Raw genomic sequence first — 23,601 nt, 5'->3', positions numbered from 1 at the left:
GGCCCTGTCCCCTGTGTTCCATCTGGGGCCTCTCTGTGAGTTGGGGTCTTGGAGTCACAGGCTGTTTGTCCCTTCTTGGTTCGGAATCCAATAAAAGCAGGTGCTAGCCACTTGTTTTAGAAGCAAGATGGTGGCATATAGACCTGGGGAAGCTGAAGAACAGAGGGAGTTGGCCTTTTAGGCCAAGAGAGGACAAGATAGGGACAGTTCTGCTTGTCACTGGTGTCTGGACCCATCCTGTCACTGCAGATATATGTCCAGAGAAGGTTTCTACTTATAAGTGATTGCGGTTGGTTCACAGTAAGGGAAGTGAGGGGAAGATGGGGGTGGGGTCCACATGTGGTATGCCTGGACTGTTGAAGGGGACTCTGACTCCTTTTCTGGTTCTGTTGAAAGCTGGGGACACTCTCTCTTCAGACACAGACATGACACATAGATATTCCAAATGTGGCATTTGAGAGCAAGGCTTTATGGATGCCTTCTACCTGGGCCTCGCCCTTGGTTTCCAGATTGTGGACCAGGGGCTTTGGACCTAGCAAGACTTTTCTTCAATGGCTGTCCTGGCCTCATAGTTTCAAGGGGTCTGGGATGAAAGGGATAAAAAGGGTGCTCTTCGGAGCTCTTAGGCTGTGTCCTTTTAGGCACCCCCCCGGCTCTAGGCCTCCCCAGTTTCACATGGGGTGCATATCTTGGGCACAGCCCACTGGGAGAATTCTAGGATGTCCGAGGGTGGGGACAGAGCTGAGGTCCCCAGGTGGTGTTATGTCCTTGTTTCCTTTCACACCTGAGACCAGGAGCTGGGCTCCAAGGGGCAAAGGAGAGGTGTCCACACCTCCACAACAGGTGAGGAAGGTAGTATTATAAAGGGGCAAAATGAGGGACCATCCAGCAGCCAAGCTCGGAAATGCACTGGATTGGCATAGGGGCAAAAGGTGATCAAGCCAGGAGTGACAGGAATGTGGGAAGGGCTCTGAGGAAGCCTGGGCCGCCAGTAGGTGCAGGCCAGGCTGGTGGGGGAGGGGCAAGGAAGCTGTTTCTATCACCCAGATGACAGGCAAAGAGAAAAGGGGTGGGCATGGCTGCCGGCCCACTGGCAGGGCCTTTGGCCCTGGCACCTGCCTGTCGGGATGGATGAAGGGCAAGCATGACTCCCAGATAGCTCTGAGGTTCCAAAGCAGAATCCCCAGGCACAGTAGGGTGGGAAGAGGGGGAAGGAGCAGGTTCGAAGTGGAGGTGAAGGCTTTGTTTTGGACGTGTTGAGTTTGAGATGGCTGTGGGCCATGCTGAGAGGGATATCAGGCAGGCGCTGGCCGTCTGGAGGAGAAGCCGGGGACGTGGAGGACGTTTGTTTAGTGTCCTTTACACCCCAGTGACAGCTGGAGGGTGGGGAGTGATGGTGGAGGGGGGCATCTAGGGGAGGGAGTGGGCCTAGAAGGAACTCTATAGACTGCTGGCTGAGGGGAAAAGAGACCGCTGGAGAAGGGTTTCCTAGAGAGGCAGGAGGTGGCTGCATGGGGCCAGAGAGGCCAGGTGTAGGGCAGGAGGGGCCAGTCCTGCCTGAATGTTGCTAAGGCAATTATACCAGGACTGGAAAGATCCTTGTGGAGGGGACTGAGGTGGCAGGGGAGGGAGACACAGTTTATAGGTGCATGTGCGGAGAGCTTCCATTTGGGGGCAAAGCAGGAAAGTAACACGAGAAATGACAGGGTCGACTGATGTAGGGGGTCCCAGTGCAGACAGAGGAGGGAGAAGAGGAAGGTGCAGGCTGGGTGTGGGAAGGAACTGAAAGAGTGGCCACGTTAAGGACAGAAATGAAGAGCCACACAGGAACAGGTAACTGCGGGTCCAGCAGGACACAACCCTGCGGCCGCCCAGCAGGTGCGGACTGTCTGGTCAGCATAGCCTTGTTCACGACTGATTACTGTACTCAGCAGTTCAGCATACAGCTGAGGGGCAGAGACACGGGAACTCACCTGAACCAGGGACCTTACAGCAGGGGCCCTCTGAAGTCAGGAGCATGAGGCTGACCTTCAACAGCTTTCTAGGGGCTCCAGGCCAGAAGTTGACCCCCTTCCCTTCCTTTTTAACTTCTTTTTGAGGGTCTCACTACGTAGGCTAGCGTCAAACTTGTGGCAGTTACCCCTGCCTCAGCCTCCTGAGTCTAGGGTTGCAAGTGTGTGTCGCCATGCTTGGTTGGTACAGTGCTAGGGATCAAACTCGGGCTCCACATATGTTAGGCAAGCTCTCTCTCTTTTTTTTTTTTTAAAGAAAAGATGGGTTTTCTTATAGCCTGGGCTGGCTTAGAACTCAAAATGTAGCTGTAGCTGAGAATGACCTTGAATTCTCTATTCTTCTTCCTCCTGAGTACTGAGATTATGGGCACAGGCCACCATGCCCGGCTCAAGGCTCCAGAATTTTAAGTGGCAGGGGCCTGGGTTAGCTGTCTTGAAGCTGAGCCAACACTGGCAGGGCTCTGCCTACCTGGCATGTATTCAGTTGGGAAACTTCTAGTGCTGGAGAGATGGTGGCGGCGATAAAGCCAGCTGCTGGCTGCTGGAGCACAGGCGGAAATACAATGAGGGTGCTGGGGGTGAAGTGTGCCGAGATGTGATATGCAGCCCGAGAAGGGAGGGGCAAAGCCAGAATCTGTATGTGGCCTGTGAGATTGTTGGGGAATTCCTTACCACCCTATAGTCCCCTGACTTCTCACACCTTCCAGAATACTTGCCTTCTCCTGACTCAGGCTTCCCTGCAGCCTGCTTAGACTCTAGCTCCTGGGAGAGTGAGCTGGGAACATCAAAAGCAGGGTTGAGATTCGCTGAGGAGTCCAGATTGGTGAGCAGAATCTTTTAGGAGCAGTGGAGCTGCTAGGTGCTGAGGAGATGGACTGGACATGAACTGCAGACCAGGAGTGGCTTGACCCAGCCCCTTCTCAGCTCTGGTCTGGCTTCTCCACCTTTCTGTGGGAAAGGCACATCACTGCCTGTCAGAACCGGCTCGCAGGCCTCCAACCGGGACAGCTGCAGTATCTCCTAATTGGTCTTTGTCTCCCCTCCAAGCCATCTGCATGCTGCCACCACTGCAGCCAGATGACTCTTCTTAGTACACAGGCTTGCAGGCTCTCCCTCACTGTAGAAGCATCAAGGCTGGTCCAGCTTGAGTCGTGGCTGGAAGCCACTGTCCTCGTGGGCCCTGCAGCCTCATCCTTTACCGTCTTTCCCACTTGCAACATTTGGGGTCTTGAGTATGGCATACCCCCCCCCCCACCCAACCACACACATGTTCCCTTCTCTGCCTTCATACTACCGCTGCACCCAGCGGGGGCTATTCCCACGGATACTCTTCTTGAGTGCCCCCACTTGTACCAGCCCATTGACTTCAACTGGCTCTGAGTTCCATGTTGCTCCTAGCTTTTCCTCCCGCCGAGTCTGTCCTGGCACACTTGAGGGCTGCTTCCACTGTCTGCACCCTCAGGGCCACCTGAGCCTGAGCCCGGGCCTAAGTTTCGAGCCTTCGCAGGCTTGAACTCACCTGCCCTGCAGAGAAGCCTCATCACTAGGTGGTGACTCTCTGATCACCCAAGAGGTTCCCAGAAGTCTGAGCTGCTAGACTTTCTAGCTGCTGCTAGAAAGAAAGGGACTTTGCCAAGGTCTCACAGGTAGGAAGGTTCAGAGTTGGCAGGCCTGCTGACTTTGGGTTCAGTCCCACCTTTATATCAAGAATGGGGTTGGGGATTTAGCTCAGTGGTAGAGCGCTTGCCTAGCAAGCGCAAGGCCCTGTGTTCGATCCTCAGCTCAAAAAACAAAAACAAACAAACAAACAAAAAACCAAACAAACAAACTGTTCTGTCCACAGAAGGCACTTTAAAGCATAGTCAAGGGAGATGGTATGGTCGCAAGCAGCTGACCAGGTTACACTTGGTACCAGTGATGATCAGGGAAGGGCAGGCTGGGAGATGGGCAAGGAAGGATTCTAGCCAGCATCAGCACAGAGCAGAGGTCCGGGCCTCAGCTGCAAAGGCTCAGGCTGCCAGCCACCTCTTACATATGTATCCCCTGGGCCCTGACATCTAGGAATGGCAGGGAATACTCAGCCACCAGAGACCTGAGAAAGGGGATCTGAAGCCAGGAAGTCGGTGAGGGGAGTCTGGAACCTGCCACAGGGACTGAATGAGCTTTCTCTCAGAGTGTGATGGGAGTGGTACTGTGAGACATGTGCTCAAAGCCCTCTCCAAAGAAGCCCACGTAATCTCCATCAAGTTCCCACCCCCTCTCCAAGCCTCAGTTTCTCCAGGCCATCTCCTGTCTCTCCCTCCCTTGTTAGGTTGGGAGTATAGAGGAAATGAACTCTAGGAGATCCGTAGTCCACTGGCACAGTGCTGAGTTCTAGCAGAACGTGATTCCACCTCTGCCCCTTTGAGCGGTTAAAATTATGGCTGCAGTCCCTAGGGCATCTGTGTTACTAAGATTGTGTCTGTGTCCTGTCCTGTGTTGGCAAAACATTCCCAGCCTCCGACTTAGTAACTTGGACAGACCCAGTTTTCTGGGGGAAGAAAGGTTTTGGGTTTTTTTTGCTTGTTTGGTTTTTGTTTTTCTTCTTCCATGGATCACCAGGAGATGGACTATTGGGTTCTGGGGAACAAAGGAGGTCTGGCCCTTATGTGTGCAGGAGAGTGACAAGGCCGAGTGCCTGGTCCACTGTCTACCTGTACCAGGCACCCCAGCTTCTCCCAAGCTCCTTGGCAGAGTGGGGTGGGGTCTTCAGCTTTTCCTGCCCCACCTCTCTGATGGAGACCTCCGGGGGTCCCCTGCACCTGCCTTCTCCCTGAGCCCTTTGCTACATACTGATAAACTGTGTTAGTATGTGTCCCTAGGCTAGTGATGCCCATTGCCTAGGGCTCCAAGGATGAAACCTGTGTACACAGAGTAGCTGTCCTGCTAGGAACTACTGTTGGAGCAAACCCGTATATATCAAAGATATGGTGCTGGCAGGGCATGGTGGCCCACTACTCAGGAGACTTTGGCTGGAGGTGCTTCAGTTCAAGGCCAACCTGGACTGAGCTACAAAGGGAGACAACCCCCTCCCCTGCACCCTCGGGTTTTTGTTTGTTTGTTTGTTTGTTTTGTTTTTTGTCTCAAAAAAACTCTTGAAAGCTACTATGTTTTCAGCTTGAAAGGAGTTTTATACATTTTGATTCTTAGTAGCTTTTTGGAAGTACAGATTGAATTACCTTGTATTCATTTAAAATATTTGGGCCAGGTGGTAGTGGCAGAGCTTGCCTTTAATCCCAGCACTTATGAAGCAGAGGCTAGCATATCTCTGTGAGTTTGAGGCCAGCAAGTTCCAGGACAGCCGAGGCTATACTGAAAAACCCTGTCTTGAAACCCCTCCCCCAGAAAAAAAATGTTTGGGACTAGGAGAATTTTAGATTTGAGAGTATTTCTATGTGCATAATAAGATATTTCAGGCATGGGGCCTAGGTCTGAGTTCATTGATGGTTCATATACTCCTTGTACACACTACCTGGTTTAAAAATTATGTATTTTGAGATTCTTTTTTCTTTTTCTTTTTCTTTTTTTTTTTTTTTTTTTTTTTTTTTTGGTTTTATAACCAGGCCTTTATTATGTAGTCCTGGCTGGTCTGGAACTCACTATATAGACCAGGTTGGCCTTGAATTCACAGAGATCTGACTGTCTCTGCATCTGGGTACTAAGGTGTATGCTGGGATTGAAGGTGTGTGCCACCCTGCCCAGCTGGTATACTTGTTTTAACTGTGCCATGTCACATGGTCGGAATTTCCACTTGTGACATCACATCGGTACTCAGGAAGTTATAGGTTTGGGACTGGAGATGCTCAATCTGTGCACTTTCTGTGACTCCAAATCCACCCATCGTGATTGTGTTTCATGCTGCTTTCGTGTCTGCTTGTGCTTCACACACACACACACACACACACACACACACACACACACACACACACACATACTCGCACGCATGCACGCACCTCTAGAAGACATGTTATGTGCTCAGCCCCTTGTGTCTGCATTCACGAGCTCCTCACTGTCTCTGGCTTTGGTCTGAATCCTCACTGGTCCGTGAGATTGCCCTGGATCTTCCTGCCTTCTGTCTTAGGCATTCCCACTGTCTCTTAGCTTTTCTGCTGCCCGGTAGCAGAGGCAGAGGAAGGTTTTTAGGTGGGTGGCAGGTGAAGAAGCCTGCTGAGAGCCAGAAGCCTGTGAGGCACTGTACCTGTGTGTTCAAGGCTCAGGGAGGAAGGCTGGGTAAGTGGGGCGGGCTCCCTGACAATGGCTCCTTGGTCACTGGATTTTGGAGTGCAGAGCAGGGTCAGAAGAGGTGTGAGGCCTGGGCTTTATCTGCACTTAAATGGCCTCTTCCCTGCTTTCTGCACTGTGCTGACACTGGAGGGGCTGAAGGTCCTGTCTTGGTGTGACCCTATTAACTAGATCTGCTTGTAGTCCTTTTGAGCCTCCACTCTGAGCTGGTGAATCAAATACTCGATCAAGATCTGCCAGAGCAGTGGAGGGCTGAAAGAGTTCCCCCAACAGCAGCTCAGATGACTCTCAGACACCCAGGCCTGCCTTTAGGAGGAACCCCATGCATGGGCCGAGAGTGTATCTACTGTGACCGACTCCCCTAACCCCCAGCATCCCAGCCCATTAGTGAGAGGCCCTTTCCTTCCAGCTCTCTAACCTCCCTCCCAGCCTGGTGACACAGATTGGGGCCATTAAGGTACATTTGGTTGTGCCCAGGACCTGGCTCCATGCTTCAGCAGCCAGACGAGTCATCTGGGTAAACAGGAGGAGGTGTCTGATAGAATGAGGGCCTCATTTGGCTGTCTCTCTCTCTCTCTCTTTCTTCTTCTTCTTCTTCTTCTTCTTCTTCTTCTTCTTCTTCTTCTTCTTCTTCTTCTTCTTCTTCTTTTGAGACATGGCTTCTCTGTGTAACAACCCTGGTGTCCTATCCTAGACCTCACTTTGTAGACCAGGCTGGCCTCAAACTCACAGAAATCCACCTGCCTCTGCCTCCTGAGTGCTGGGATTAAATGCATGCTCCACCACTGCCCAGCTGTGGTGCTTTAACTCAGCTTCCTGGGCAGCTACTCTGCACTTTGGGCTTTTGCTTTGTTGTTCACCTGCAGGGTGGGCAGTGAGTCCACTGAGCTAACCACATCCCTCCCTGCATGCCCGCCCTCAGCCAAGTCATGCACCTCCCTTGTCCTCCAGCTAGAAGGATAGCTCCTCTTGCCTATTGTCCCTCCCCCTCCCCAGGGCCCTCCTGGGAGACCCACTCACCCTTTGGAGTTCATTACAAGTGCTCCATCCCAACAACCTTTCTCTGCATCATCTCCCCTTGCCTTGCCTCTATCTGAATCATATATTTTAGCACCAAGGCAGGTTCTAAGGTCCCTTGTGGTTATTCAGCCGTTTAGTGTGTATACAACTTGTTTCTAGCCAGACACAGGGCTCCTGGGAGATGTGTTTTTTACAGCTCTTTCAATGCCTGGTACATTGCTAGGCATACAGCAGGCACTTGGTACTGGAGGGTAGAGACTAGTGAGCTGGAACAAGCAGATGAGATGGCTTTGTCGTCTCTTCTTCGGAGGGCCTCGCTAGGATGCATCCCTGATCCCATCCCAGACCTTGGGCAGGAACATAAAAGGAATTACCTCTAGTGTTTCACAGTTGGCCAGAGAGGTTGGGAATCTTAGTCTGCAGGTCATGGAGTGAGCGGCAGGACAGGGTGAGGATTATTCCTGATATCAAGGATTATTCCAGACACAAACTGCAGATGTATCCTCATTCTGGGGATTGCCCTCCTGCTTGTTAACACACATGTGACCAGGAGTGTGTGCATTTGCAACTTATCTGGGAGGAAGCAGATGAACAAAGCATAGCCTTTGTTATTTGGAGCAGGCTGCTAAGCTCACAGAGTAGCTGTGGTATGTATGGACTACAAGGGGCAAAAGGACTGGGTGTGCACGGAAAGCCTTGGCCATAGCTCCTATTTAGTCATTTAGTGTACCTTGCCAGCCTGGGCCTCGGAACAGGAACTGAAAACTCTTAGACCTCCTAGGAGAAACAGCAGAACTCACACAGTAACCCCTTAAAAAAAATCTTTAGTCTCAAGACCTGAGATGCAGTCCTGGGAACGATCCCAGGGTGGCTGTCCTTGAATGCCTTTCTTCTTAGATGCTCCCTAAGGTTGCCATGCCTGATCCTCCTCTCCCTGGGGCTCCATGTTCAGGAGGACTGGGATGTGGGGCTTGGGAATGAGTCTGCTACATACACCACTGCCCTCTAGCCCGAGGAGCTCACCAACGCCCTGGAAATCAGCAACATCGTCTTCACCAGCCTCTTTGCCTTGGAGATGCTGCTGAAGCTGCTCGTATACGGTCCCTTTGGCTACATTAAGAATCCCTACAACATCTTTGATGGTGTCATCGTTGTTATCAGGTATGGCTGCCCCCTCCTGCCTTTGTCTGAAAGAGTGTCAGCAGGGATGGCTTTGCGTGAGAGACATGGCCTCCATTCCTTTCTCTTCTCTCTGGGTCTCACCTTGCTTTCCTAGAGCCTGGGCCCCTTTTCCATCTTCATCTACCTCTTGTTCTCAACCCTACCTAGGCCTGGGATGGGTGAGGATCAGAGAGTTGGCTCTCAAGTGGAGTTGGAGGAAGACTAAGATGCAGCCAGCTTCCCTGCTTGCAAAGTGCTTAGAAACCAGCTCAGACTCCCCAGCAACTTACTTTAGGGTTTCCAAGACCTGGAAAGAATTCCATCCCCCACCCTCAAGCCCAGGGCCAAAACTCTTTTATTGGTTTCTGGAATTGGCTTTAGATTTCATTAGAAGAGAACAAAGCAAACATTCCATAACTTGATGCTTTTGCATTGGTAGGATTTAGGGAGAGGGTTGCCTGCTGCCAAGGATGTGATCTCTGGCTGAGAGGGGAGGGTCAAGCAATTGGAGCTGTCACCAGGATTTTCAGCCCCTTTGAAGCCAGAAGGGTTGCGCATGACCCTTCTCCAAGCTCTGCTGGGCGGCTGGGTCCTCAGAAAGGGAAGTCAGGGGACAGGGGTGTAGGAACTCAGGCTGCCTGCCTCCCACAGTGTGTGGGAGATTGTGGGCCAGCAGGGAGGTGGCCTGTCGGTGCTGCGGACCTTCCGCCTGATGCGGGTGCTGAAGCTCGTACGCTTCCTGCCGGCGCTGCAGCGGCAGCTCGTGGTGCTCATGAAGACCATGGACAACGTGGCCACCTTCTGCATGCTGCTCATGCTCTTCATCTTCATCTTCAGGTGAGCACACTGCTGGCCAAGGGGGGCAGGGCTAGGGGCAGGAAGGAGCACCGGACCCTGACCCTGTCTGGGACTTCCTGTGTCTCCAGCATCCTGGGCATGCATCTCTTTGGTTGCAAGTTTGCATCTGAACGGGATGGGGACACGTTACCAGACCGGAAGAATTTTGACTCCCTGCTCTGGGCCATCGTCACTGTCTTTCAGGTTTGAGACTCACAGGGCAGGGGTGAGTCGGGGAGGTTGGGTGTCCAGTCAAGCCCTGACTCCTGTTCCCTGCCCATAGATTCTGACTCAGGAGGACTGGAATAAAGTCCTCTACAATGGCATGGCCTCCACATCGTCTTGGGCTGCCCTTTACTTCATCGCCCTCATGACGTTTGGCAACTACGTGCTCTTTAACCTGCTCGTCGCCATTCTGGTAGAGGGCTTCCAGGCAGAGGTAACCCCCTGCCCTGCCCATCTCACCCTGCTGAGGGCAGTCTCCTGACTCCCAGGAGGGATGATTGCCTCTTCTTCCCTCTGCTGCTGACTATGAGGCCTGGGAGATCCCACAGGCAATAACTGTTGGACTAAGCCAGGGTGGGCCTGGGGTGGGGGGTGCTGGACCTTATGAAGCCTGTCATCAGGGGTGGGACAGGAGATGGCTGTGTGGGTTATAAGTTGGCATGTTATAGGGTTCTTTTAGTCAGCTAAGCCCTTCCCCAGAAAGACAAGTCAAATTTGGGGACCTATGTAGCTGGATCCCAGAGAATGGGCCTTTATGGGACATGTGGGGAGGACCCATCTGGGCTGAGGGGTGTGGGAGGCTTGTGTGCAAGTCATCTGAGCTGATGAAGATGCCACCAGGGCCCCAGGCAGGGCTGAGCTGCCCAGGGTGAGAAATGAGCCCAATTAGCTGCAGGCATGGCAGAGATGAGAGTCCTATTTCCAGCCTGGACTCCATCACCTCCGTCATAGGCAGCGTCATCAATTAATATTGATTCACATTGATCCTGCCCCGGCTGCGCCAGGGCACAGCTTCTGTCCCAGAGGCCTACCTCCTTCTCCCTCAGCTCTGTCTGCCTTCCCACCCAAGCTCTCCTCCCTACTCCGTCATCCCAGCACCTCAAACAGGGCAGGTTGACCCAACCTAGAAATGCACCAGGTTGGGCCTGAAGAAGCTCTTGGTCCAGTTCTCTCTGGGTGACCCGGATGGAAACTCCCGCTGCGGCCTGGTCTATAAATACCCAGCACACGGTGGAAAAACAAAAATCTATTTTCCGACTCTTTCCCAGCCTTGCAAGGGAGGGCTGTTCCCCCTGGGCCGGGTTGGGCTGAGGGGGATGCGGGTGTTGGGCACTGGTCGTGTGCAGGAGCGTCTGGCCTGCACTGGCCTTTTCTGCTTCCGTTTTAATTGTGTGGTTATCACATTTCCTCCCTGCTGGGTGGCAGCAAAGGCAGTTTGAGGTGTGTGGGGAAGGTTTTAGTGGGTAGGTCTCTTGCAATGACAGAGGGCCATGGATACCCTCCCTGCAATAGGACACTTCTTTGAAGTCTCCCTTGAACCTGAAGATTTGAGAGGTACCACAGGGTTTTCCCAAGAGCCTCATGACTGATAGTTGCTAGCCGCCTGCCAGGGTGAAGAGCTGAGTGGGGATGGGTCTCTTTAGTTCCTTCCAAAAGCAATTTGTGATGGTTGAGTTTGCTCTCAGGAAAAAATAAAAACAAAAACAAAAAACAAACCCTGAAGGAAGTGGAAAATACCCTAGCCTTTTCTCCCTCATCTAGCTACCATGGCGGACCTGGGGTGTCCAGTATAGATAGCCCCTTCCCCACCAACTGGCTTTCACAAGCACCTTGTTAAATTGAGTGCAGCTGAGCTGGCCTGGTTGCTAAGCAGCAGTGAGGCCTGAGTGTGGGAACAGAGCTGCCAGGCCCTTATGTCTGGCCTGGTCACCCTGGCCCTGCTGGGGGCCTGAGAGCTTTTCCAGCATGGGAAAGATTGACAAGGGCCTCACAGGAAGTTCCCTCCTACTTCATAGTGTAAATGCCCTTACTGGGAGAGTGTCACTCAGGGCCTGGTGCCTTCAAGGGCTGGGTTGCTACAGGTAAGGTGTGCAATAGAGGAAAGATTTCAAGGTTCACCCTCCTCCATGGGGTGGGCTGTAACCCCGAGGGGCTGGACCAACTGCTCCACTCTCCTGCATGAGGTGTGATTCAATGCTGATGACCTGGGAACATCTGGAGCTACCTGTCCTTACCTCTGCGGGGTTTCAGTAGGCCCCACTGGCAAGGGAGGCTAGTTTTGGGGGCATGATAACCTGAAACACTGTTTTGTTTTTATAAACAAGACAGCCCACCTCAGTGAATGGAACAACTGCCCCATTTTGGCGGACATCAGCGGGAGACCTCAAGGGTAGCCCTCCTGCTGGCCTTAGCATCCTGCTAAGAGTGGGTAGGGGGTAGCTTAGGGGACAGAGCCTGCTTGGCTGCTGATGTTCTGATTCCCAGGGGGTAGTGCCCTGAATTCCTGTATATTTATCATCCATGCACTTAATTGGATGAACTAGCAGCAGGCCCTGTGTGTAGCCATTAATTGATACTAAACAACATCATGGCCTCCATTCCACTGTTACTTGTCACATCTTATCCTACTCTGGGCATGCGCATCCCATCCATTCTGACTTGAAAGGACTTGGGCTGAGAGTCTTAGAAATGATGAGACTGGACTCTGCTCCTCACTGAAGCCCTGTCCCCAGCTTTTATCCACTTTTCCATACCCTCTCTGCCCAGTCCTACCCTTGCTGCCCACACAGACAGACACCTTGGAACAGAGAGAGGGGAGTTGTGTTCTCAGTTGGAGACGTGGGGCACAGCCTACAGTCTCTAACTCTGCATGCACAGTGTGAGGCAGTTTCTTTAACTTCTGTGACCTCAGGTGCCTACCCTGCAAGATGCTTGTAATGGTGCCATCTCCTACCTTGCAAGGAAGTGAGCTATGTTCATAAGCAGTTGAAGGCTGGGTACAGTGGCACACACCAGTAATCCTGGCACTTGGAAGGCAGAGGCAAGAGGATCATGAGTTCCACTCTGGTCTGAGCCGTGAAGTGAGACCTTGTCTCAAAAAGTCAAGAGCCGTGGGTGTGATTCAGTGGCGGAACATTCGCATGGCACAGTCAAGGCCACAGTTTTGACCCTTAGTTCCAAAGAAAAGCACAGTGGTTGCTCCTACTAGGATTACTGGAGGACTTGATCAACTCATCTTCCCTTTGTGGTCTCTGCCTTCACCCTTCGGATTCATTCAGGTCTGGGGGCCTGAGGCTGAATTCTAGAAGGCTGCCCTGTCCCACTCCCCCGACCCCGTGTCTCTCACTTCCTTTCTTCATGCTCTTGGGACATTGCTGATCTTTGAAGGCCTGTGAACTGCAGCCCTCCCCTGCCTCCCCCTCTCCCTGTAGGAAATCAGCAAACGGGAAGATGCGAGTGGACAGTTAAGCTGTATTCAGCTGCCTGTCGACTCCCAGGGGGTAGGTATGCGATCACGGGTCGGCATGCCCCTGTGCCTACTGCCCCTCCACTCTGCCCTGTGTCTCTGCTCCTGTTCATGCTCAGCTGTTATGCAACCTGTGGTCGCCGTGGGGGTCATTTGTTGTTGTGAGGTTTGCTTGGATTTTAAGTCCCTTCCCCCACTCCCCCTTCCGCTTGAGGACGTGGAAGGGAGGAGCTTCTTTGCCTCTGCCCACATCAACCTGCAGAAGGCACATTCCCATCCATCCCTGCCAGGCCTGTGGATGGGCCAGAGAAGGAAGGGACTTAGAATCCTCTGTGTGCACATGGATGTGGGCACCGCATGCGTGCCTGCCTGCACCTGGGTCCTGAAGGAGTCTGAAACATCCAGCCTCAGTGGAGTGAAGACCTGTGGTCATAGAACACACTCCCTTATTCTTTCTCCCTCCACCCCTTGCCGTGAGTCTCCACTGGAAACCCCACAAATACCTCAGTTCAGAATAAGTCCTTGGAAGATGCAGGGAAGGGATATAGCTCTTGTCATACTGTGACAAAATTTTAAACCCACCTTTGAGTCTCTGACCACCAGTCATTGGACTAAATACCAGCCATCTCTGAGCTCGTCCCTCCTTTTGGCCCCTCATGCCAAACCTGTACTCTGCTGTTTCCTTCACTGGCACTAGAATTTGGGGCGAAGCCAGGCTTCCCATGGGACCCCATAGGGCTGTGCATCCCTAGCAGCCCCCTGGAGATCCCACTTGATAATTAAAGGCCTCGTTAGGGATGTAAACTGAGTTAATGAAAATGATCCCCCGAGATGCCAATTATCCAATATTTATGCGCTTATCAAAAGTAGCAATCAAGTATTTTTTAATAACTTCTTAAGGAGGAGTGTATAATTACTGGGAAACCTACTGACCTGCTAAGAAGGAAGGGAAAAAAAATCGATCCCAGAGACAGAGAAGTAGAAATGGGACCAGGAAGAAGCTGGAGCTTGGGGAAGATGGAGGCCAGAGGTCAAGGGGCCATCTTTGGGCTAAGTGGCTCTGGCTTGGGTCTTTCCATTTCCTTCGCAGATCCACAGGTATGAGGTTCAGGGAAGGACAGCATGAGGAGAGGGGAAGGGGTCTTGAGTAGGCTTTTGGAATTGAGGCTGTAGTGACCACCTCACCCCGGTTCAACCTCTCTGGCCTGTGCCACCTGCCCATCCAGCCACCCCTTCTCCCCTCAGCTGGTTTTAGTGCCAGGCCAACCAGGCTGCTTGTGCTCTGGGCTTGGTTATCCATGGCCTTTCGTAAGGTTTGGCTGGTGGGAGGCAGAGGCATCAGCCATGGGAAGCCCCAGGCCCCCAGCCTGGGTGGTCTGGCCTGTCCTCATGCATGCCTCATATCGTGGTTGCTGGTTCCTGTGGTCTGTGTGTGGTGTGTTCATGTGATGAGAGGGAGACCTTGGTCCATGCTGATGACACCTGCCTGGCCAGGGTCCTAATGGTCCACTCTTCCCTGACCCTAGGGAGATGCCACCAAGTCTGAGTCAGAGCCTGATTTCTTTTCACCCAGCGTGGACGGTGATGGGGATAGGAAGAAGCACCTGGCCTGTGAGTAATGGTCCTGAGGGTGCAGCCTCTGGCCTGGGACCTGCCCGGATGGACTCAGGATCTCCCCTCTCCTCCTGCAGTGGTGGCCTTGGGAGAACACCCTGAACTACGAAAGAGCCTTCTGCCACCCCTCATCATCCACACAGCTGCTACACCAATGTCACTGCCCAAGAGCTCCAGCACAGGTGTGGGGGAAGCCTTGGGCCCTGGCTCTCGACGCACCAGTAGCAGTGGGTCGGCTGAACCTGGAGCTGCCCATCATGAGATGAAGTCACCGGTAAGGGATTGCATGTCAGTGCTGCATTGTGGGAGATTAACGGGACAGCAGGATGAGGGGATTGAGGCAGGCAGATCCAAGGAACTAGCCCCTGGGACATGGACTGGACAGAGCAGTCAGGGCTTGGGAAGCAGTGTTCTTACCCAGGGTTCCCTGTTCTCTTCCTGTGTGACCTCAAGCAGGACTCTACTTTTCTGGGCCTCTTCTGTAGATCAAGGATGGGGTATACATTACCCTTTTATACTTAAACCCTAGTTTAGCTCCTGAGATTGTGCTAGATTCTGCTGAAGATATTGTGAATGAAGTCTTTGCTGCCCTGTGGCTGTGAGAGAGGTACCATCCATCATCGCTTCCATTTTAGTGATGGTGACCTCTGTCTCAGGTGGCTGCAGTGAGTGGCCAAGCTAGCTTCATAGTGCAGAAGACTGTGCTTCTACTGCCATTTTAATTATTTTTATTTTTTTTAACTCTTTTCCTTCATTATTATTTTACTTGGCATTTTGAAACAGGGTCTTAACTACATAGCTCATGCTGGTTTTGAACACATGACCCTCCTGCCTCAGTCTCCCAGAGTACTAGGATAAGAGGTATGCATCACTCAGCCAAGGCTTTATTTATTTATTTGTTTTGCTTTTCTGAGACGGGGTCTCCTTATGGAGCTCTAGCTGCCTGGAATTTACTCTGTAGACTAAGCTGGCCTTGAATTCACAGAGCTCCACTTGCTTCTGTCTTCAGAGTGGTAGGATTAAAGGTGTGTGCCACCACATCAACTGGCTAAGACTTTATTTTTAATTGATAAATTATTGTATATGTTTATGTAGTAAAATGTGGTATTTGGTGCATGCAAATATGAAATGATGTGGATTAAGCTAATTAATGAATACAGCACCTCACATACTTTATTGTGTCATAACATTTGAAGTCTACTTCTGTTAGCAAATCCAATGATATTAGGTCATTAGGTCATTGTTGACTACCAGGCTACTTTAGGTGTATTCTTTTGCTCTGATTGACATGTTGTATCCTTGGTCCAATAGCTCCCAGCCTCCCCAACTCTGTGAAGCACCTACCATTCAGCTCTTCTGTCCATTCAATCCTTTCAGAATACAAACGGAGATCATGGGGGAATCTGCCTCTCAGTGTCTTACTTATTTTACTTAGTATCCTTTTCTCCAAGGTCACTCACACTACGTCAATGACAGGATTTCTTTTATTCCATTTTAACTATTTGTATTTAAGTGTGTGTGTGTGTGTGTGTGTGTGTGCACGTGTGCACACGCGCGTGAGCATATGTGTGGAGGCCAATGCTGGATGTCTTTCTCTACTGTTCTCTACCTTATCTTTTGAGACGGGGTCTCTGGGTGAAACCGGTGCTCACTGACTGTCCAGACTGGGTGGTCAGCAAACTTGGGGTGTGTGCTTGTCTCTGTCCCTGACCCAGTGCTGAAGTTACAGCTGTACTCAACCATACCTGGCTTTCGCACATGGGTGCTGGCTCTCCAAAGTACTCAGGCCCTCAGGCTGGTGTGGCGAGGGTTTTACCCACTGAGCCATCTCCCCAACCTCCTTCATTTTAAAGGCTGAGTGCTGTGTGTGTTCCATATGTTCTCTTTCTTTAAAAAAAATGTTATTTCTATTTTTAATTATAAATATGTGTGTGTGTGTGTGTGTGTGTGTGTGTGTGTGTGTGAGAGAGAGAGAGAGAGAGAGAGAGAGAGAGAGAGAGAGAGAGAGAATGTGTATGCATGTGAAAGCAGTTCTCTCAAGAGTTCAAAAGAGCAGGTCTTATCCCCCTGGAACCAGAGTTATAAGCAGTTGTGAGCCTCCCGATGTGGATGCTTGGAACTGAACTAGGGTTCTTTGAAAGAGCATTGCATGTTCATAACCACTAAGCCATCTGTGTACCCCATTTTTAAAATCCTCTTGGCCGATGGATACTTTGTGAACAGTGATGCAATCAGAGTACAGCTGGTTTTTGTGCATAATGATGTAGAATCTTTTCTGTATATACCTATAGTTGTAGAATTGCTGGACTATAATACAATCATTCTATTTTTAGATTTTTGAAGATCTTCCATATGGTTTTCCACGGTAGCCATACTAATTTATATTCCCACCAACAGTGTACAAATGTTCCCTTTCCTCCACATTGGCTTGGACCATAGTTATTCCAACAGGTGTGAGGCTCTTACTGTTTTAACTTGTATTTGGGGGGTTTGGAGAGGGCTTGGGAGAGGAAGCACATGCCACACAAACCTGAGGACCTGGACCTGATCCCAGGGCTCCTATGGTGAGATGGGGCAGAGACAGGAGAATCATGGAAGTTCAAAGGCTAGTTGGGTACATAGTGATAAAGAATCAGAGACCTTATCCCAAGACAGGGTGGAAGCTGAAGACTGACATCTGAGGTATACTGTGACACACACACGCACACACACCGATCTCACATACACATACATATATAAAAGTGAAAAGAGATGATTAGCATTTCCCTGATGATCAGTGATGCCGAACATTTTCCACCTGTATTTGCTTACAGTTTTTGTGTTCTTTCGAGAAATGTTTGCGCAGGTCCTCTGTTCACTTTTGTGTTTTGTTTTTTGAGTCTCATGTATCAGGCTAGCATTGAGCTTGATGTGTAGCCAAAGGTGGTCTTGAACTCCTGGTCCCTGTCTCTGCTTCCCTCTGAAGTGCAGGCCTGCGTCATCACACCCGACCTTCAGCTGGACTGCCTTCTGAGGTGGTTCTCAGCCTTCCTTATGCTGCGACCCTTTAACACAGTGCCTCCTGCTGTGGTCACCCCCAACCATAAAATTATTTTCGTTGCTACTTCATTAAAATTCAACTGTAATTTTGCTATGGTTATGAATAACAGTGTAAATATCCGTGTTTGCCCACGGTTTTATGTGACCCCTATGAAAGGGTCATTCAACCACAGCTTGAGAACTACTGGCTTTCTTGCTTTTTGAGTCTCTCTTGCCATTGTTTTATGCTGCCTCTCTGTGCTAACAATACTTCTCTCATCAGCTAAATGAAAAACAAGTGCTATCGATGTACCCACTTCGCAGATGAGAAAACGGAGGCACCGAGGGGCTTAATAACTTGGCAGGTTGAAGCAGGTTCTGAACTGAGGCATTGGATTCCAGACCCCCCGGTTAACATCTCTTCTCCCTATGTCCATTCCAGGGAGGCTCACAGGATAGGGGTACACAGGAGCAATGAAGGTCCTTGCAGCCTCAGCTGAGATCATTTCTCCTCTGCTCACTCTGCAGCCAAGTGCCCGCAGCTCCCCACACAGTCCCTGGAGTGCGGCAAGCAGCTGGACCAGCAGGCGCTCCAGCCGGAACAGCTTGGGCCGGGCCCCCAGCCTAAAGCGTAGGAGCCCGAGTGGAGAGCGGCGGTCCCTGCTGTCAGGAGAGGGTCAGGAGAGCCAGGATGAAGAGGAAAGTTCTGAAGAGGAGCGGGCCAGCCCAGCAGGCAGTGATCATCGCCACAGGGGTTCCTTGGACCGTGAGGCCAAGAGTTCCTTTGACCTGCCTGACACCCTGCAGGTGCCAGGGCTTCACCGCACAGCCAGTGGCCGAAGCTCTGCTTCTGAGCACCAAGACTGCAATGGCAAGTCAGCTTCAGGGCGTTTGGCTCGGACCCTGAGGCCTGACGACCCCCCGCTCGATGGGGATGATGGGGATGATGAGGGCAACCTGGTAAGATTCCCATGGAGCACAGTGACCCCTCACCCCTGATCTTGAGAGAGGACAACCTTGCCCAGGCAGCAAGCAGTATAAGGGATTTAGCACAAGGAATGCCCAGCTTGTAATCTGACCTCTGAGCAGGTCTCTTTCTCTCTGCTACCCTGCAGAGCCTCGAGCCCTGACGCTTGTGTCCAGGGCTGGCTGCTCTCCGCTGTCCTTGGTGGATATGAATGGTTTCAGGCAGATGTATATGAATCTTTCATGGCCCTCCCCCTGTGACTCAGGAAGACCCATCACTCATCTCTCTAAACTGATGTCTCCCCTCCCCTCCTGTCCCCCTTTCTCATCTGAACCTCGTCACAAGCCTTGACTTACAGCATGTCCTTAGCCTCTTACTCCTCCCCCATCCCCTTCACCACCCCCTTTGCCCTGGAGACAAGGACAGGGATGCAGGATGCAGGGTTAGCACAAGAGAAGGGGCCACGTCTCCTCTGCCCAGGTGTATCTGAGCAGACAGCTGTGATGAGTACAATGTTTGATAATTGATGCCGTTTCCAAACCCAGCAGGGAGGGAAAGTAGAAAGGGCTGGGATGGGGGCCTGATGGGAAGGAAGAGCACAGAGGAGGGTGGAGGCTGGAGGCTGGGGAGGCTGGGGAGGAGACGGAGGGTGAAGGAGGGGCAATGCTGGAGGGTTGATGTATAGGGAGCCAAGAGGTGATTTTAGAGATAAAGGTAAAGAACAGGGCAGAGGGTGGAAAGAGAGGTGGGGAAGGGTGGACCAGGTTCATTCAGGGCAGCTGCGGAGGAGACTGACTTTGAGGGCTTGGAGTCCTGGTCCCGCTCACACCCCGAATGTTCCTTTCATAGAGCAAAGGGGAACGATTACGAGCCTGGGTCCGAGCCCGGCTTCCTGCCTGTTGCCGAGAGCGAGACTCCTGGTCTGCCTACATCTTCCCTCCTCAGTCAAGGTCTGTGGTGTCGCTATCTGGGGATGCTAGCCGTGGGGTCCTAGGGCAAGGTGGCAGGGGTCGTCTGCAGGTGCCTCTCCTTCCCAGCCTTTTCTTCTGTCCCTGGAGCAGGTTCCGCCTCCTGTGTCACCGGATTATCACCCACAAGATGTTTGACCACGTGGTCCTTGTCATCATCTTCCTCAACTGTATCACCATCGCCATGGAGCGCCCCAAAATTGACCCCCATAGCGCTGTGAGTCACCAGGATGTAAACAGTTCTGTTGAATTCTGCTGCGTGCCAGGTTCCTCCCAGGTTAGGTGTCAGAACAAGCAAAGGAGGCGAGAAAGCTCAAACTGTTTCCTGTCTGCCTAAGGTCACACACACATCACAGACAGGACAAGGGGACCAGCCAGGGCTCACTTTGGGTCTGCTGGACTCTAACCCTTGTTTCTGACCCCATCACCAAGAAGCCTCCTGTGTCCTCTCCTGCCTCAGTTTCCCTTCTACTGTCATATAACAGCCCAGCTGGGTACTTCCTTGCCTTCCTAGCGAGATATATATCCCATTGTTGTTCTGAGCCTTGTCCTGAAATGAGGTGACACGTAAAACTGACCCTGTGTGGGCAGAGCGGTACTGCTTTCCCCGTGCCTGGCCAGGAGTCTCGGTGAACTGTGACTGGTACATTGCCGGGGGACATCTCTCACACACGCACACCCCGCCCCAAGGGTAATGCAGAGCTGGATGGAGGAGCTACACTTTGTTCCTTGAGGTCCTGCCAAGTCACAAACAACTAGGCTTTGGGGGGGCCTTAGGAGGGTAGGAGGCATGCTGGTCCCTTCTGTTTGGCTGTGAATCTTTCAGTGCTCAGAACAGCGGGGGGCCAGAAGCTTTAGCACTAGACATCCTTCCCAAGAGCCTCAGTTCTTTGGATGGGCCCTGGAAGCTGTCTCTCCCACCTGGCAGCAGCTCGGGTTCTAGAAGGGTGACGGGGTGGGTGACCCTGTCTCCTCCTCTTGGCACTCTGTACCGCTTGCTCGATGGTGGCCAGAGGTCCCCTCACCCCTCCTTGCTGCTCTCCCCATCTTTGTTCAGATCTCAGCGTTGCTGGAACATGTTTTCCATTAGGGTGGGCTCCAGCCAGGCCAGGAGAGGGGAGAGAAAGCCTGAGAACTAGAGGGGCCTGCTCCCCAGGACTAGGTGGGTAGGTGAGAGAGTGCCGGCCCTGGGGACCCCTTTCCTGGGATAGTGCACCCTCTATGCCTGCCTGATGTCCACCCAAGACTCCATACACCCTGACACTGTCTCTCTACCTTCCCACTCAGTTCTCTGTCTCCAACCCTGTCTCTCCCTCCTCTGTCCCCCCCCCCCCCCCCCGACACACACACACATGCTCAGTACTGCTGGCCACTTCCTCAGTCATAAGGAATGACCTCAGCCCATAAATACCCAGGCAAAGGGCCACCAATGCCCAGCATAAATGTGGTACCTAGGATGGCACAGTCTGTATGTGCCATGCCCCCCAGCCTGCCTGCTACACCGTTTTTGGGGTTCACAGCAGGAAAGCGAGTGAGTTGGGCAGAACGGCAGACAAGGTTGGAGAGCAAGTTAAATCCTGCTCCAGTTTCAAGAAATCAAGGACCTGGGGATTCAGATAGCCACCTATCACCTCTACAGCACACAGCGAGGTTCTTCTGTTCAGGGCAAGGGTGAAACTTTCCCCAGAGCCTCAAGTGAGGTTGGAGGTGGCCCTGTAGTGGGGGACAACTCTTTCAGTAGCAAACGCCTGGAGCTGTTTTGACTTCTTCATGCAGCGCAGACCTGATAGGTGGTTCTCACCTTCTCTCTGCAGGAACGAATCTTCCTAACCCTCTCCAATTACATCTTCACCGCAGTCTTCCTGGCTGAAATGACCGTGAAGGTAAGGGGGGAGGGGCAGCACCAGTTTGGGCCCTCTGATCTCCACTGGGTGTGGAGATAATGGAACTAGTAGCGGGTAGGAAGGTTGGCCGCAGTGGAGTGGAGGGCAGGGTTGGGGATTGCAGGGAGAGTGGCCAGTGCCAATGATGTGGTGGTGGTTCCCAGGTGGTGGCACTGGGCTGGTGCTTTGGGGAGCAGGCCTACCTGCGCAGCAGCTGGAATGTGCTGGATGGCTTGCTGGTGCTCATCTCTGTCATCGACATCCTGGTATCCATGGTCTCCGACAGTGGCACCAAGATCCTTGGCATGCTGAGGGTGCTGCGGCTGCTGCGGACCCTACGCCCGCTCAGGTGATGCCCCCCGCCCCCATAATAACCAACACTCCTGCAAGGGAACAAAATCCCTTGTACACTCCACCTCCTGGCTATGACCTCACAGGTAATTCTGTGTTGCACTCCAAACAACACTCAGGCCACTGTTCTGGTCATTTCCCTCCAAGATACACAGTCACTGTCAGTTCTGGACATGCCTTTCCAGTGTGGCACACTCGTCTGTCACAGCCCCGCTGTGACTAGCTCTGGCTAGAGCACAATATAAAGGGCCATATGCCCCTGTGGCCTCCAGCTGAAGCTTTCCCTTCGAGTCCCCTCAGGGTGATGTTCTTGCCCTCCCTGTGAGTGACACATCCTCCTACTGTCTTACCTCACCTTCTGCACCCCTCAGGGACCATCCCTGCTAACACCCCTCCTGGCAGGGGACCTGCCTCCCCAGCCAGGCACTTCCAACCTCCTAACTCAGAGTTAGTTTCTCCTGAGTGCGGATGATACCAAAATAATAGTGCTGTTTCTCTGTAATGACCCATCTCCTCTTCCCCTGTTCCTCCCTGCATGCCCCTGCTACCGTCGCCCGGCTGTCGACACCCCCACCTCATCACACTGCATCCCTGGGGGATGCCTCCCTGGGCTTGAGTCCTCTCCACTCCCAGACTGATCAGGAAATACACTTGATAGCCTGAGAGAGGAGGTGGAGATGTGGGAGCTTCGGGTGCCTCTTTAGAGCCTGCAGAAGGGGGACGTCCTTGTGGTGGGGGCTCTGTGACAAGGGGGACATGCTGGTAGGGCAGAGCAGAGGGACAGCAAGCTAAGGTTAGGGTGAGAGGACGGGTCCTGGCAGGGCAGAGGCTATGGCAGTGTCTGAGTCTTTACCACCCTCCCTCTACTCTCCAGGGTCATCAGCCGGGCCCAGGGGCTGAAGCTGGTGGTAGAGACGCTGATGTCCTCTCTCAAGCCCATTGGCAACATTGTGGTCATCTGCTGTGCCTTCTTCATCATTTTTGGCATTCTGGGGGTGCAGGTGTGTGGGGCTGGGTGGCCTGGGGAGTCTGTCTGGGAAAGCCTGAGGAGTCCTCCTCTCCTCTTGGCCCTGGGTCATGCTACTGCTGCCATTGGTTCTAAATGAAAATAAACATCCCTTCCCTCCGGGGCCTAGGCTTCAGGCCCCTTTGCCTGCTGGGAGTTTTAGAAAACTGGGAACCCTGTCTCCTCAAAAGGACGCAGTTTCCCCAAGGCTTCAGGCCCATTGGTAACGGCAGCCTGTCGTCCCTACCCACTGAGTCTTGATCACACATGTTGATCTGCTCCGGGATCCCCTTCCTTCTTTGCTTCTCTGAGCAGGGTGGGCTGAGTGCCAGGCCTGGGGATCCAGGGCCCAGACAGCTGGGCCAGGTTAACGGAGTGCTGGCAGGCAGGCAGGCGGGTGTAGACCCTAGACAAGGCAGGAAGTGGGGGCTGCCTGAGAAACCTGGCTTCTGGCCCAGAGAAAGAACTTGGCTCTGGAGGCAAAAGAGCCACAGCAGCCTGCAGGGTTCGGCAGACACCCCAGGGGGCTGGGGAGCCCATCATTGTCTTCTCATGTCCCCACTGCAGCTGCAGGGTCGTCAGCTGGGCAGTGTGGGAACTCCTGGGTGGCTGCTGCTACTCTCCTCCCTCCTTCCTCTTTCTGCCTCTAAAATGTCCACTCTGCCCTGGGGAAGGGCTGTTCCTTGGTTTCCTAGAAATCCTCTAGCCCCAGCAACCAGGCCACATTTACCAAAGCTGTACAGAGCCTCTCTGCCCCACTCCCATCCCACATGTGGTCTGGTGCCCACCCCTTTCCCATTTCCCTTGGTTTGGGAGTGAGCCATTGTTGATTCCAATCCCATGGGTTTATGTGTGCCCTAAATGGTTCCCTCAGGCCCCCCGATCGTCTGTCCTTCAAATCCCCTCCCTCCCACCCCAGCAGTCATGGCCTGGGATAGCCTGGAACTTTCTAGACAGACCTAGATTTAAGATCTTTCTGCCAGCTATGGTCTTAGTGAGTGAGTGAAGGTC

General features: G+C 52.5%; 1 protein-coding gene across 28 annotated transcripts in view; it reads left to right on the top strand.

Annotated features, from left to right (window-relative positions):
* Positions 1-23,601, top strand: part of Cacna1g (calcium voltage-gated channel subunit alpha1 G) — a 65,306-nt gene that overhangs the window by 22,006 nt on the left and 19,699 nt on the right. For 18 of the 28 annotated variants that reach the window (XR_004945604.1, XR_004945602.1, XR_004945603.1 and 15 more), the window contains exons 10-22: positions 8,323-8,474; positions 9,126-9,311; positions 9,401-9,515; positions 9,595-9,750; positions 12,749-12,817; positions 14,310-14,394; positions 14,475-14,671; positions 17,944-18,375; positions 19,232-19,332; positions 19,444-19,567; positions 21,165-21,233; positions 21,398-21,582; positions 22,459-22,585. Coding sequence is in view for 24 of the 28 variants with exons in the window: in XM_036194951.1 (XP_036050844.1) it covers positions 8,323-8,474; positions 9,126-9,311; positions 9,401-9,515; positions 9,595-9,750; positions 12,749-12,817; positions 14,310-14,394; positions 14,475-14,671; positions 17,944-18,375; positions 19,232-19,332; positions 19,444-19,567; positions 21,165-21,233; positions 21,398-21,582; positions 22,459-22,585 (1,998 nt within the window). In the remaining 4 variants the exon portion in view is untranslated. The remainder of the gene's footprint in view (positions 1-8,322; positions 8,475-9,125; positions 9,312-9,400; positions 9,516-9,594; positions 9,751-12,748; positions 12,818-14,309; positions 14,395-14,474; positions 14,672-17,943; positions 18,376-19,231; positions 19,333-19,443; positions 19,568-21,164; positions 21,234-21,397; positions 21,583-22,458; positions 22,586-23,601) is intronic. The other 10 variants (XR_004945605.1, XM_036194956.1, XM_036194959.1 and 7 more) reach the window with 1 other exon arrangement.

The sequence above is a fragment of the Onychomys torridus genome, chromosome 8 (assembly GCF_903995425.1).
Source record: "Onychomys torridus chromosome 8, mOncTor1.1, whole genome shotgun sequence".
NCBI lineage: Eukaryota > Metazoa > Chordata > Mammalia > Rodentia > Cricetidae > Onychomys > Onychomys torridus.
The sequence above is the reverse complement of the archived record's forward strand: the minus strand, read 5'-3'. Positions and strand labels throughout refer to the sequence as shown.